This window comes from Phaseolus vulgaris, chromosome 11 (assembly GCF_051622355.1).
Source record: "Phaseolus vulgaris cultivar YP4 chromosome 11, ASM5162235v1, whole genome shotgun sequence".
NCBI lineage: Eukaryota > Viridiplantae > Streptophyta > Magnoliopsida > Fabales > Fabaceae > Phaseolus > Phaseolus vulgaris.
Genome location: NC_143508.1, coordinates 52,225,405 through 52,241,852, shown reverse-complemented (window position 1 = coordinate 52,241,852; position 16,448 = coordinate 52,225,405). Strand labels below are relative to the sequence as shown.

The following is a 16,448-nucleotide window of genomic DNA, read 5'->3' as shown; positions in this document are numbered from 1 at the left end:
AAGAAAAGTACCTTGCTCTCAGGTCAGTTTTTGCTCAAGCGAGAGGATTCTCGTAGAAGCGAAAATGGAGTGAAAATTTGGATTGCTCTTGGGTCTATTTTCACTCAAGCGAATGGATTCTCGCTCAAACAAGGGGATTATCTCTAAAGCAAAAATAATACTGAAATTGAACTTTCTCTCGACCTCATTTTCGCTTAAGCAATGAAATTTTCGCTCAAATGAGGCCATTCTTCACTCAAGTTAAACAAAAATTCTTCTGATTTTGTTTGTTTAGTTATAATGTAATTTTTTTTTCTAATTAAATGAATGTTTATTTATATATTTATAAGTTAAATATTTGATTTTTTAATGGATGTATGAAGTGTGAAATGATTAATGAATCAAGTGAGAGTGTGATCAAGACATAGTATTTTCGGAAAAGAAAATATCGTGTTGAAATTGTTAGAAGAATGTATTGATTTGTGAAAATCTGTGAAAGGGACAATCCTGACTCTATTGGTATCTTGGAATCATATAAATGAAGAATATCAGGTGGTGAGAGTCAAAGGAGGTTCATATGACTAAATCTGAGGCTTTAAAGAACTTATCAGAGCAGATTATATGGATTGAGACGTGTCATATGAGGATAAATTTCCTAAAACTGAGACTATGTTTTGATGAGAATATGGTAATATGATAGGATTCCCAGAAGTAGATTCAAATGTCTGTATGTAGTTGTGAGTGAATTTTTTTGCATGAGTTATGTCGAAAATGTGGTAGTTGTAGACACTTATTGTGTATATTCACTAAATTGGATGAAGTGTTTTGTTTCATATGTTGTGATGTAAATTAAGAATTTTAAAAATACTTATCTTATTTTTTTGGATTTGTGTGTGGTTGTTTTTTTTAAACTTGTGATGATTGTGCTTTATATAGGAGCATAAACTATATGTAATGGATATTAGCATTGAGGAGCTGAAGAGTTAATATTATCTTTTTATATATATATATATATATTTAAAAATTCTTAGAGAATATTTTGTAGTACAATAATGTAAGTTATATTATATATTAAATAGTATGATGTGAATATTTAAAATATGGGGATGTTACAATTATAATACTATTTTTTTTAAAAAAATTTCTATTGAGTTTATAAAGTGGTAATATGAAAGAAAAAAAACGAACCAAATTTAATCAACTTTTTTTCTTTAATATGTTAAAACGAAACTAATGACTATATAATAATTACTTAAAGAAATGGTTAGATTATATGATGTTTATGTTCATATTTAATGTGAAAAAAATGTATATTTGTAGTGCATAACATTAAAGTCTTTAAATATACTTAACTAATAAATAGAATAATATATATTTGATTTCAATTAAACAAGGTTCACATTTATACTTTGCATATCTATAGAGAAAAAGTAGTAGTAACACACTGTAATATCAATTAAAATATACTAAAAAGAAAGAAAATATTAATGAAACCTAAAATCTATTAAAATTTGATGCAATAAAGAGTCTTTGACACCATTACTTAAAAAATACTTTTACTTTACAATTGTTTCTTTTAATAAAATAATAATTTATTTGATTGTAGAATGAATGTAGAAATCTAAAATAGTTTCAAAGTATCATCATTCAATTTAATGAAATTTATTTAAGGATTTTGATATATTAACACTATAAACAATATATATACTTCACATTCTAATAATTTAATATTTTATTATTTTTATTTTATTTTTTAATTTAAAATATTATTATATTATTATAAATAGTGTTAAATGTATATATATATTTTAAAAAAATCTCTTTATGTAATGAAAGAAAGTGTATTGGTAGTTTTCTTTTTGACAGACAGTGTGTGTAAGAAGTTCTGTTAACAACATTCCTCTAAAAGTTAGTCCTCCTAAATTAATAATAATCAAAGAGAATAATATTTTTAACATACTCTCTATTATTAATTAATATTTTTTTTCAAAACTATAAATCAAGAAAAAAAAAGAGAGTTAAATAACAAGTGAAACTACCATAAATTTGTAATGCTTAAAAAAAGAGTGTAAGAAAAATGTACATCATGATTGTTTCATTCCCTTTTAATTAATGATGTTTTTGTATTTTTTTTATTTATACGAAATTTTAAGGTTTTAAAACAATATTAACTACTCCAGTAATAATTATAATCTTATTTATTAATTAATTTTCATTTATACATTTATCATGAATAGAAATGAAAAGTGAAAAATACAAAATTCTAAACATTTTATCAAGCTTAAGAAAATTTATCATGCTTTTTAATTTCAGACAACCTTAAAAAAAGTTAAAATGATGAGATCGTGTCTTATATATATATATATATATATACACAATATTAAATTTCACACATAAATTTTGAAAGTTGACTTTTTTTTAATCATGTAGTTGAGTTTCAATAGTTTTAAATTGAAATTAAAGAAAATAATGAAGAAATAAATGACATAAGTGATGATTAATAGTTAATTAAAGGATATCGCCGCCGTGTTGCCTCCGTCGGGGGGTAAAGAACCACCAAACTACAACTCACTTTCTCTCTCTCTTTCTTTCTCTCTCTCTCTCCACTCTCACTTTCATTCTCTGATCTATAAATCATCATCTCACTCTAGAATCTCTCCAACAATCCAAAGGTGCGTTTTTTCTCTCTCTATGTGGTTCCACTATTGTGTCTCCTTAACTTTTGCAATTTTTCTGCACACCCATTTGATTTTCGGGGAGTGTGGCTCTCACTTCTTCAAATTTAGCAATGACCCATTTTCTAGTATCTTGTTTTTGATTCACCACTGCGTAGGGATTGGTGGTTCCCAGTGTAATTTGATCCAATTTCTTGGAAATCACCATGCACCCTTTATTGTTTTTGTTGTTATTTTTGGCAAAATAAAAAATAAAAAATTTTCAACCAATATTGATTCGGTGAATCCTCAACGGGAAATGGAAATCAAGATGGAATCTTGGTTGCTTCTGTTTCTGTTTTTCACTTTATGTCTGATTAAATGTGGCTCTTTACCCTTTTCTGCAGTGCTTCCTAAGTTTTGAATTTCTGTCCTGAATAGGTTGTTTTCTTCATTTTCAAGATTTTTTACATGGAGTGCCAAACTTCTATTCCTTGTATTAGATTTGTATAATTTCTGCTTATCCTATGAGTGTGGTGTGTTTCTTGTTTTCCGTTTTATTGTTTGAAAATGATTTTTCTTCTCTATATTGGCTTCTAAGAAAAGTTTATTTTTGAGAGGTAGTTATTGAAGTGGTTGTTGATTGGGACCACAATGTAATTATGTGGCAATTGGCTGTTGGTGTAAGTTAATTGATGGTTGAATTACAATCTGATCTGACTGTTTAAACTTAGATCCTTCTTATGTACAATTGCAATCTGATTTGTTCTTTAACTTGTCTAATTCTGGTGATTGCATGTGTTGAATGAAACTTAGTTAGTTCTTCTGCTGAAGAAGTGAGAAACATGTAATCTAATGAAGAGCTATTTGTTTATTCAGAGCATAGTTTGTTCTATGGAGAACTGAAGGAGGTTGAGGTCCATGATATTTTGAAATCTCTCTGGAATAGGAAGACCATGGGACGAGCTTCAACATTACTTATAATTTTTTTAGTTCTTGGTTCTTCCTTTGCCACCTATAATCTGGTAACAATGCTAAGGCACTATGGATCTTCGGAAGGTGTAACTGTTGCTGATGGTGGATTGTTTTTTGACCCCATTACTGAGATGCCTGATCATGTAAAGAATCGGAAGACATCTAAAGCACCCTTTCATGTGGCATTAACGGCAACAGATGCTCCATATAACAAATGGCAATGCCGTGTCATGTATTACTGGTATAAGCAACAAAAGAAGTTACCTGGGTCAGAGATGGGAGGATTCACTAGGATTCTACATTCTGGAAAGTCTGACAACTTGATGGATGAAATTCCTACTGTTGTGGTTGATCCTCTTGCGGAAGGCATGGACCGGGTGAGTTTACTGTCATTTTCCATTATATTTTCCTTTAAATTCAGCTGTTTGCCTTAATAATATTTCAGTTGCTGTTGATATACCATGATCACTAAATCTATGTGCATAGTCAAATCTTAGAAAATCATTTGGTGTCTGAAATAATTCAAAGAATGATATTGAAGGGAGGAAAGTTGATAGATTGTTTCTAAAATCCATTATGCAATATATTTTTGGTGGCATGCCTAAATTTCTAGTGGACCAAAGAAATGCAAACTTAGGGGGTCTTTTCCTTTTGTCTTTTCAAGATGAGTATGTTAGAAGCTTGATACTGGAGAGTTCATTCTTCAAATGTTTGCTGGGTCATAAGGTCCAACTGTTTAAGAAGTAGTTATGATTTAGAAGTTGATGTGCAAATAATGTCAACTGCTTGACACATATTTGAGTTTTTTTGTCTACATTTGTGTTCCTATTATAAGTTTTTGTTATTGATGTTTTGAACTTGTGGGAAATTGTCAATAACTGAATGTCTCACTCTGATGTTATTTATTTATTTTGCTTTTTCTTCAGTCAATTTACAAATTGGATGTTGTCTGATGCATTGCATAATCTTTTTGCAGGGATACATTGTTCTGAATAGGCCATGGGCCTTTGTTCAGTGGCTGGAAAAGGCTAAAATAGAGGAAGAGTTAGATCTCTTATACTATCAGAATTGTGATCATTGTTATTATTCACAATAATAAAATATGACCTAGTTGCTTTGCTTTGCTTTTGATGCAGATATGTATTAATGGCAGAGCCTGATCATATATTTTTACGCCCTCTGCCAAATCTGGCCTACCAAGGTCATCCAGCTGCATTTCCATTTTTTTACATCAAACCTGATCAGAATGAAAAAATCATAAGGAAGTTTTATCCGGAGGAATATGGACCAGTTACAAATGTTGACCCAATTGGCAATTCTCCTGTAATTATCAGAAAGGTAGAATCTCTCCCATAACTGTTCTCAATGGTCGAATCAAATAACTTTCCATGTCTTTCTCTTGTAAACAATGTTGTTGTTTTCTGCTTCTCTAGACTGTAGATTTCTTCATCAGTATCTAAAGATCTTAATGCCAATCCATCTCATATTGATGATAGACCTAGTTCTGAATCTTTGGAAAGAATGAGTTTTTGTTGATGGATCCTATATCTCAGATTGTGCCACTGTGGTAGCACCCTTAGAGTAGGGTTAGAAGATAAAAAAATGAATGATTTCCTAGGATATTTGAGAGACCAGGAATCTCCCCAGTCTCTAAGAGTAATCATTTCTCAAATGATGAGATGATTTTTCTCTCATCCTTCCCAAGCAACCTACCTAACTATGTTTTTCTCTGTTTTCTTTTCAGGATTTGATCGCAAAGATTGCTCCCACTTGGATGAATATTTCTTTGAAGATGAAAGAGGACCCAGAGACTGATAAGGCTTTTGGATGGGTGCTAGAAATGTATGTCTTACCACATAACTGATTAATGTTGCAGATATTTTTCTTGTAAATGAGGTGCTGAAACTGATAGTTTGATGCTTTATGTCAATGGTTTTCTTCTTATGGAACCAAGGTATGCTTATGCTGTTGCATCTGCTCTGCATGGCGTGAGGCACATTCTGCGAAAAGACTTCATGCTACAGGTTTGGCATAACACCATGCTTCTGGATGTGGTGTTTAATCTGTTGTGTGTTATCAGGTCAAGTGGGTATCAAATATGACAAGCATACCCAACTCTAGTTTTACTTTTCTTGTCTGTGACTTTTCAGCCCCCCTGGGATCTTGAAACTAACAAGAAATACATACTTCACTATACTTACGGGTGTGACTACAATATGAAGGTAAATCATTTCTTTGCCCTGAATTGCATAGTTGTGATCTTCAAACATTTGCCATAAATTTGCATTCAGTGAACTAATATCTGAACTTGTGAATCAAATCTGCTTTATTTCTTGCTATGCTGTGGAACTTTGCTTTTGCAGATATACTTTTATTGAAACATACTAGCTTTTTGTCATTTTTTGTGTATTTCTCCTGTTGTCTTACCAGTGTTTCATGATGCTCAGGGTGAATTGACTTATGGCAAAATTGGTGAGTGGAGATTTGACAAAAGGTCACATCTAAGAGGACCTCCACCAAAAAACTTGCCTTTGCCCCCACCAGGGGTTCCTGAAAGTGTGGTATGTCTATCACTGGCCTATTCATTTAAGCACTTCATCCTATCTTATTGGAATAATATGTGGCTAGAACAGCTTTCCTTGATGCATGGAACTTAACATAAAACTTACCTAAGATCCTTGTAATTTCATACTCATTTCCATTTTACTTACAGAAAGGTGAGAAGAAAATGACATTTTTTCCCATCAGCATGCATGTATAACTGTCTGAATGTGAATCAGAGATGAAAGCATCTACATCTTTGAAGTTTGTTCACTGATCCAGTCATTATACTGTTGTTTTATTTTTCATTCCCAATGAATGATTAATTCCTTGATCTGAAGTGTATTAGAATTGAGAAACACCTTATTTTATGCAGTAGGGGTCCATCATAGTGAATGGGACTATTTGCAAATAGTGAATGATAACTGTGAGACTTGATTACAGTTATATATACCACTAACTTTGCTTCTGTCCAATCTTTCTTCAAGTGCTGTTTACTTTTATCTGAAACAAAAACATGCTACAAACCATTATTCATGTGTTGTTTGCTTATGATAATGTCTGTTGCAGGTGACCCTTGTAAAGATGGTGAATGAAGCTAGTGCAAACATCCCAAACTGGAACACAACGTAAATATTTTCCTCCAAGAATAGAACACGAGTATAGACATTGAATCTTTTTTGTCCCGAATTTAGTGTTAGAATCATAGATTAATGTAAACTATACCCAATTTTATGACAGTTTAAATGCAGGATAAATCTTTCATATTTTTTTGTTCTTGGTGCTGATATTCTTGAATGGTATTTGTTCAATAAGTATTGGCTTTGAAATTGCTCATGTTTGCATGCATGCCTTAGACACCATTTCAATTGTTTCTCTTCATTTATGCAGCTTATGTGAAAATTGAAGCTTAAAATTTCTATTTATTGTTCCTGAGATTGCATGTTAACATAATGAATGAGAATATATTTCATTGGAACAAGACTTTTCATACAAATACAGTATGAGCACAAATATCACAACTTTTTAAAAATTACAGATACAAAAATTTGTAAAAAGAGTTAGTATACTCGTATTTAATTGGGATTTTTAATTTTTTTTGTAAAATAGTTTTGTGGTATTTAACCAAAGATTTTTAAACATTAAGTAGTCTTATGGTATTCAATTAAGATTTCATTAGTATTTTGTTTTGGAGGATAACGAAATATGATGATCAATTAGGATTTTGAAAGATTTAAAGAGAATGATCTTATGATCAAAATCATAAAAATATCTGGAAGGTTTTGGTGATTGAATTTCTATAATTTTTTTGACTTTTATATTTTTACGTATGAATATCATTGAAATATGAGACTTTTTTTTAATCTCATTTAAGGTTTTTTCAATCTTAATTGTGAGAGTTATACTTTTTTTTTTTTTTATATTCAAATTATTAAATTAGCTTTCTAATATTAGTATTGATCAAATTGTGACACTATTAGAGTAAGCTAGTTGATTCTAATGTGATACAAATTAATTTTATTTAACAAAGTTCAAAATCACAACTTTTTATTTATTTTTTATTAAACAAATATTTGTGTTAGTGTGATATTAATATTAGTTTAACTGACACTAATTTAGTTTGTTTATATTGGAGGCTAATAAAGTCGGTTAAGTTAACTTTAGTGTGATACAAAATATTTTATTTTTATTTTTGTTAGTGTTGGCTTAAGAGACATTATTAGAGTTTGTTTAATATTGAATACTACTAGTGATGGTGTGTGTTTTCATTCTGAATTGATTTCTTAAATTTTTTAGAGGATTGGTGGAAGCTTGATGGAGGGAATGGAACAAGAATGACTCAAATGGAACTATGAATTCCTTCAAGGTGCATGAAAAGTAGGGAGAGTGATTGGTTAGGCCATATCACTTGGAAAGGTGAAAGAGAAGACCAAATGTGTTTAACCTAGAGAGGTTTAGACAAGAGAATGCAAGAGTTAACAACTTGGCAACATAGTAGTCATAAAATTGATCTTATTAATTCATGAGCCAAACACCTCAATTTATAGGAGAGGGTCGAACATTTTTGGAGCCAAAATTTGAAAATTGAAAATAAAATTTCCAACGAGAAGGTGTCATGTAGAGTCATGCTTTCAATATTTAGCTCACACCTTCCATGTTAAATCCTCTCCATTTCTAGGCTGTCATGTGGACGTCTATGTGCTCTATGCCAAGGTAATTTTCGTCATCTAATATACCCTAAATGTTTTAGGGTTACATTGGACTCAAAGAAGCCTAATTGTTACCCTAACTAGTCATTTTTAACCCTAACTATACCTATTTTACTATGGTAGTTTCTTTCTGCACCCCTACATTTTTCTTCCTGCACCCCCACAAGATTGCGCAATGACAAAAGTCTCCCTATATAAATTTTACATTTTTTTTGTATTCTGGATTATGAAATCCGGTAAATTTTTGGATTGACGCATCCGGTAATCTCACGGATTGATGCTTCCGGTAGTACATGAATGATAGTGTTAATTCAAAATAAAAAAATGTAAAACATCCATAATTGAAAAAACCATTCCGGATCCACCAATCCGTAATTCAAAATATGCATTCCGGATTCAGAAATCCATAATTGAAAAAAATCATTCCGGATCCACCAATCCGTAATAGAAATTAGGCTTCTGAATTCAACAATCTGGAAATCAATAATTTATGCAAACTTTGCTTCCAGAACACCCCTCATCTGGAATGCAACATGATTCACTTCCGGATTGATGAATCCGTAGCACACTCCCAAATCCCAAAATTGTGGGGGTGCAGGAAGAAAAATGTAGAGGTGAGGGAAGAAACTGCCTTTTACTATTGGTCCAAATACAAACCCAAAAACCTATGCTACTTGACCCAAATATTTGGTCCAATTATTTTACGCTACTAGGCCCAATACGTAAACAACTTTATAAAATTTATTTAAGCTAAAGTTTGTCCCAAAATAATGTTGACTGGTCAGCCGAAACTCAGTTTTCTTGTGTTCTTCTGACCAAAGCTCTAGTTTATGTTTTCATGAGTTGGAGGTCTTCTTGGATATGTTTGTACATTCCTTTACCCTAGAGTTGTCCTCTTGATAGGACCTACAAAAATATATAAAGGCCCAATTAGACCTATATTTACAAATAAATTCATAAATAACCTATAGGTCTTCATCCTCCTTATTATTTGATTGTGTGTGGCTGGGAACTCTGCCATCAACCAGGGTCAATTTAGCCAACTCTATAGAGACACAAACTATTTTTAATAAGTAAAAGTATTTATGGTAGTGCCAGATTAATGTCATTTGATGTTAACTAAACTGATATTAAAATAAATAAAGGTAGTGTCGGTCTATTTCACTCAACAAAACAAATCATGTAAGAGAAATAAAAAATTTAAACAAGAAATAATATGTATTTTAAAAATGTAAATTATATTAATATATTAATATAAATTTAAATTTAAGTATAATTATTTATATATACATTATAATACATGTATAAAATAAATTTTAATGTTTTATTATAATAATATAATAATTTTATGACTTTTAAATATCATTATTATTTTATAAAATAGATTGAGTTGGTATAACTCTAATTACGTTATCGGATAAATTGACTGAACAAAAAATATCTAATTTAATTTAAATCACATTCTTTTCATTTTGTCCTTACTTATTTTCTAGATTTTTTTTGTTTAGCTTAACAAAAAGATATAATACATTTTCAAATGTGATTTAATTTATTCTTAATCAATTCATACCTATTTTTGTTTCAATAGAATAAATTTTAAAAACCTTCAATACAACTTATCATTTTATATATTTTTTTCTACTTACTCCTTTTGTTTTATGCTTGTATCATTCTCCTTCTCTTTCTTAGTGCAAAAAATATTGTTTAATTTTTATGTTTTAGTCAAATTTATTTTAAACAACTTTCATGTAAGCTCATTTTTCTATAATAAAAGGTTGCATGGAGCAATTGCTATTTTATTCAAGCACTTGAATAACATTTTTGATAGAGATGTTTTAATTCATTTTAAAAATATTTTTATATTGTTTCCTGGTACAAGAAGTTTATAAAAATTTACACTTTAATAACTTTTTTATTTTAAAATTAAAAAAATTTCTCTTATAATACAAATTTCATTAATATATTTTAATCATACCCATGACTTTGACATCTGATTAGACCAATAAATCACATCAGATTAATCAGGTGGTTCTTGAAGATTCATGAGCTCGAAGGCAAAAACTTACCGTTTTGATATCTATGAGAGCATTGGCAAAAACTCACAGATAAAGTAATGACGTCAGTATAACGTTATCGTACGGTTGTGAGGTGGCTAGCGCGTGCTTTCACTTGTGACTGTCGGCAGGAGAAAAATATTATTTAAATAAATAACAAATTAAAATAAGAAAAATATTAAATATTTTATAGTAAATTTAAACTAAGTTTAAACTTTTATTTTATTTGTTATTTAAACTACATCCAACTATTTATTTAATTTTATTAATCAATTTATCTTTGATAAATTAATATATATTTTAATTAAGCAGCTTATTTTAATATTTTATTATTATTTAAAATTGTAAAAAGGTTGTAAAAAGTAAAAGTGGGTTGTCAAAAGTAATTTGTTTCTTTTCATAAATATCATTTGTCCGAAATATCTTTAAATTTTGTAGATAACTAATTTTATTAAAAAAATTATTGATAATTCTTTTTAATAAAAGTTACTTTTCCTACCAATTTATTTTTATCTACAATCCAACACAAGTTGAAACAAGTACTTGTGAACAAAATTTTGGTACCTAAAAGAAAAAGTGTGTAAAAATTATTAAAAAATGGTGGTGAAGAGTGTGTAATTGTGCCGACAGCACAAAGTGACAAGTGTGATATTATTTTTTAATTGCATCTCTCACGAGCTCTACACCTTCCACCTCAAGTGCACTTACATATATATATATTAATGTTAAGAGTAACATAATATAATCGAATAAATTCTTGATTAAGAGAATTGTATATATGACAAATTATATATTATTTATATTTCAATAGAAATTTTAATGGTGTCTTGTAAGGTTTGAGGATAATTTGTTATAGTTAATGTTTTGAAAGATTTTTATTAAATATGTTTCACATATATTAATATTTTATTTATAAGAAATAATATTGGTAATTCGATCTTGATTTTTCCATCACAACAAAATTATCATATTTCATCAAATTCAGGGAATACAATCATAATCTTTCATTTACTAAACAATCAAGTGTTTACAATCTCACATAATTAACATCACTCATACTAGAAATTTACTAACATCAACACATAAACACTTGAGTTTATTTATGGAAGGTCCATATATTGAAATTAGACTCAGAGACTTACACCTGTCATACTACTTCCACTGTGAAATCCACACAACCACAATAAATCCATCCAACTAGTATGACACAGGTTAATTCATATGATTTGCTTTTATTAGTTTTTTTTTTTCAAACCTCCGGCTCAGTTATATGAACCTCCTCCGAATCTCATCACCTGATACTCTTCATCTATATGATTCCAATATATTAATAGAGTTAGGATCATCTCTTTCACAAACTCTCACAAATCAATACACTCTCCAAAGAATCTCAATATGGTATTTCATTTTATGAAAATATTACTATGTCTTGATCACATTCCACATGATTCACATTTCATCTCATTCATCAACATATCATTCCATCGTATGAATATTTATACTTTTAACACAATTAGAAAATATCAACAATAGTCACATAACATTAAATTTCACAAATCAATTGAATAAATTGATTTAAACACTTAAGTTGCATAAATTTAATCCAATATAGATCTTTAAAAATTATAATAACTTCCAATTTATAAATTTATATATAATCCTTTTTAAAGTTTTAATTGAATTTTGTGACTTATAAAAGATAAATAAAAGGTAATTAAGAAAAAATGACAAATATTGTCAAAATGGTTTGTGCCAATAAAGATAGGCTTAAGCCTAAGAAAATTCGCTCAACACATTGAATTTGGCTTGAGCGAATTTGAGACATAGAACACCCAGAAACTGCAACTCAAATACCTTGAGCGCATGAAATTTGGTTGAGTAGATTTGAGATCGAGAGAACCCCAAAACTACATCTTAAATTTGCTCAGTACAGGAGAATTTTCCTAGGCAAATTTTAAGATTAAGATCTCCCCTAACTTTGCATGTAAAATCTGCTTAAGTGCGAGGGAAAAACGTTGAGTAGATTTGGGGCCGAGAGTACACCAAACTTTGCATGTAAAATCTGCTTAAGTGCGAGGGAAAAACGTTGAGTAGATTTGGGGCCGAGAGTACACCAAACTTTGCATGTCCAAATTTGCTTAGCGTAGGGGAATTCTGTTGAGCACATGTGAATCCAAGAGTAAGTATACCTCATTTTAAAATCCAATTTGTGAAGTAAAAACCAAGATTTAATTTCATAATTCATACCACAATCAATTTAAATCATCAACCACTTTTTTAATTGTTTAAAACTTTCAATCCATTTCATAAATCAACATCTATTGAAAGAGAATACTAACTTCCCTTATATAAAATTCCTTATCTCCAAAGCAACTTTCCAAAATCTAAATCAGATATATTATACAAAAACTTAAGGACCTGAAACAAGTTATCCAAACAGGATCAAATCTCAGTATAAGATTAATCAGATTGAGAGGAACTTTTTTTTCAACTAACTCACTAATATTGATGACAAAATCATTGGAACAAACATAACAATGAATATTTTAGAATAAAAAGAAACTTACTATATTTGAGATTATCATCAAATAGGATTGATTCTTGGTTCCTAGCTATTATGAAGTAGATAAAGTTTGAAAAAAAATTAGAGAAAAAGAAGAGAAAATAAGAAAGAGAGATGGGGAATGAATGATAATTTTGGACAACACAATTACAAATCAAATTTGTAAATATAATTATTTATAACATTTAAAATAACAATAATGAATGATGAAATATAGTATGCAATTATGATACTTTTTCACTCAGAATATAATGATATTTCTAATATATACCATGAAAAGAGAAATACCAAAATATAAAAGGATATAATTGTTTTTATGATAAAAAGTAATTAAAAAGTTTATAAAAGTAAGAAAAACTTAAAAATACTTAAATATTATTATCTAATTTTAAAATAAAATAGTTACCTTTTTTCTTTTCATTAATTGTCTAATTTTGAAAAGCAAAAAATGTAGGGCACCATGAACCTCAAAGGAGAACGTGCCTTAGTCCTTCACTACAATACCCTTTTGCTGTTTTTATTTTCATTTTTTTTCTTGCTAATAAAATTCAACTTTCAGATCAAGATTTTCTTCCAATATTATATTAATGGAGTTTATAAAACAAAGAGATCAGATTAAGAAACAGATCACCCAATGGTTCAATCTTGTCATCTAAGTTGGTGTCTCATAGTGGGAACATGTGTAAGGTAGTAAATTCCTTAAGATCATGAGAGACACAATGAATAATTTTTATAATTAAGTTGAAATATTAATTAATTAACATTTGAAGATTTGATTGTTAAAATAGTTTTAAGTAATTTTAATGTTAAATTGAAAATTGTGTGCTACTTTTGTCTTTGAGTTTATTTTTTAAAATAAAAATATTCAAATATAAGTTATATTATTTTAAAATTCATTTAACTAAAATCAATTTAGCTTTTATAAATATTCATCCAAATATATACTTTTTTTATTTTATTTTTTACTGTACAAAATTTAAACCTATAATCTTGGAGAAAATATGAATAGTATACTGAAAAACTTAGAACTATAGTAACCAAAATCTTTACAAGTTTTTTTCTTTAGTCATCTTATACATAATGAAAAATAAAAAGTAAATGAAAAAAGGATTAATTAAGATAAATTATTTTTGAAAATGAAATAATTAGCAGACGATTTGAAAAAAAAAACAAAAATTAAGTTATATAATTGGGAGAAATTTATTTATAATTTATTATTCATATGCTCTTTATTGTAAAGTGGATTTTAAATCTAACTCAATAATCCATCGACTCATAGTGAGGTTTGCACTAACTTATATCTCTAGTCGACGTGCATCTTCAAGATCTATAATTGAATCTATATGTATTCATTGCACTGAGATTGAATCTATATGTATTCATTGCACTGAGATAAGTAAGTTTTGGAACAATTTCAGATTTGTGTGAATGATTAAGTCTTAATTTTTGGAGGGTCCTACATTGCAGATAATAGTGCTCTTTTGAATCTTATTAGCCCTTTTGAATAAAACTAAAGCTATGATAACTGAGATTCTTATTCACTTTCTGCAACCAACCTCTTTCTTTTTCTTTGGCATAACAATTTTGGCTCTTTAGGGTTTGAGATTTGATTTCATTTTTCCACCAATGGTGCACCACCCTAGGCATCACTTTATCCCCCTTTTTTTATGCAACTTTATTAAAATATTCCATGGTTTATGGTCTCACTAATACAGAGAATAGAATATATTCTCACACCTTCCACAGCAAATGTAGCTCACATTTTTACAAACCCACTCATCTAGGTTGATATCAACTTTAGTAATAATTTGTAGTTATATTCATCTATCAAATGTTTAGTGATGTGTCATAAAAATGAAAATGGTGTTATCTTATACAAAATTATTACAAAATGGTATTATGAAAAAAAATAGTAATAAAATTTGTAAAATAATTTTTTATTTGAGATGTCAATCTAACTGAGATGTCAAGTAGTATAGTAATGTCTAACATGAAAGTTTTTTTAAAAAAAAAATTTGTAAAATAATAATTGTGTTATAAGATGCATTAACATGTTCAACTTAGATTAATTCATAGTCTTAGATTAACAACTCAACACTAAATTTATTCAAAAAAAAATATGTACTGACAATCTGTTCCATACACAACTCTGATTGATGATATGAAAAAAATAATATTTTCATCATTTCATATAAAAATTGAAATTTTAGATAAAGAAATAAAATTGTATATTGGAGTAGATTGTGAATATATCATTTTTCTTAATTCATATTACTTCAGAAAAAAAAATTACTAAAATTTGTATCATGTGAGAAGATGAGGAATTTGTTTGAAATGTTGCAAACTTGATATGGAGTTAACAAAATAATGTTTTTTTTATATTAAAAAAGAATTTATATAAAATTAGTAAAAAAAGAAGTATAGTGCATCATGGTACATCCACAATCCCACATTTGCTCCATTTTTTCTGAGCACTTCATCATCAATACCATTCCACAAGACAACACCACTTTAACCCATAACATGACAACACTCAATGTGTATTTCTTTTTAGTTCTCGAAAGTGCAAATTCCAACAATATTATTTACCATTATTTGGTTGATTACTAGACATAGATACCCAATGTGAGTCCTCAAATGATTCTGCCATTGGAAAGCATATCATTGAGTTTGAGGCATGCATTCAACTATTCATACTTTAGCCACATACTTGCCCACAACTTCACCTTTTCTTTTCTCTTTAGTGCAAAACTCATGCATTATAGAATCATCTTTACCCAAATTACATGTCACTAAAACATGTAGTAGCCCACAACTACACTTTTTTTTTTATTCTTTAGCACAACCTCATGCAATATATATAATCTTATTTTATCCAAAATACCTTATATTATATGAGGGTTGCTCCAAGTTGAACCTTTTCTTACACACAAAAAAATGTTTAGCTCAACTCTAGACAAAACCAAATGGAATACAGTCTGTTATCACCCCACTACATTTGCACTTTCATATCCATAAAAAAAAAATCTTTTAACCCAAAAATCTTTGTTTAATTCAAGTTATTGGATTCATACACAATCTTCTTCCATTTCAATCTCAAAATTTAATTTTGATGTAAGGGAAAAGTATTGTTTTGATAATTAGATGATTTTAGAGACTTAAATATGAAAATGTTACTTTTGGTATAAAATTTCAACTAATTTTTCCATGGATTAAAAGATATATGACTAATCACTTTAATATAGAGTTTTACTTTTCAATAAAAATCGTTAAATAAAAACTAATTTTAAAAACTAAAATAATTAGTTACTATTTGATTAAATTAGAGACTATTTTATAAACTAAAAAAATTATTGATATCTAAAGTAATTTATATTATTAATAAAAATTTATAAAATAATTTTTAAACAGTTATCTAACCATTAACTACTAAGATTTTAACTAATTATTGCTTTATATTTTAAATTAGTTT

The 16,448-nt window shown here is 28.6% G+C and overlaps 1 protein-coding gene across 1 annotated transcript; it reads left to right on the top strand.

Moving 5' to 3' along the window:
• Positions 1-2,403: 2,403 nt before the first annotated feature.
• Positions 2,404-6,983, top strand: LOC137825485 (hydroxyproline O-arabinosyltransferase RDN2). The gene is made up of 9 exons (XM_068631154.2): positions 2,404-2,651; positions 3,513-3,985; positions 4,585-4,652; positions 4,745-4,946; positions 5,353-5,450; positions 5,563-5,632; positions 5,759-5,830; positions 6,056-6,169; positions 6,720-6,983. Exons 2-9 carry the CDS (start codon positions 3,590-3,592, stop codon positions 6,780-6,782), a joined length of 1,083 nt encoding a protein of 360 aa, XP_068487255.1. The 5' UTR covers positions 2,404-2,651; positions 3,513-3,589; the 3' UTR covers positions 6,783-6,983.
• Positions 6,984-16,448: the final 9,465 nt, after the last annotated feature.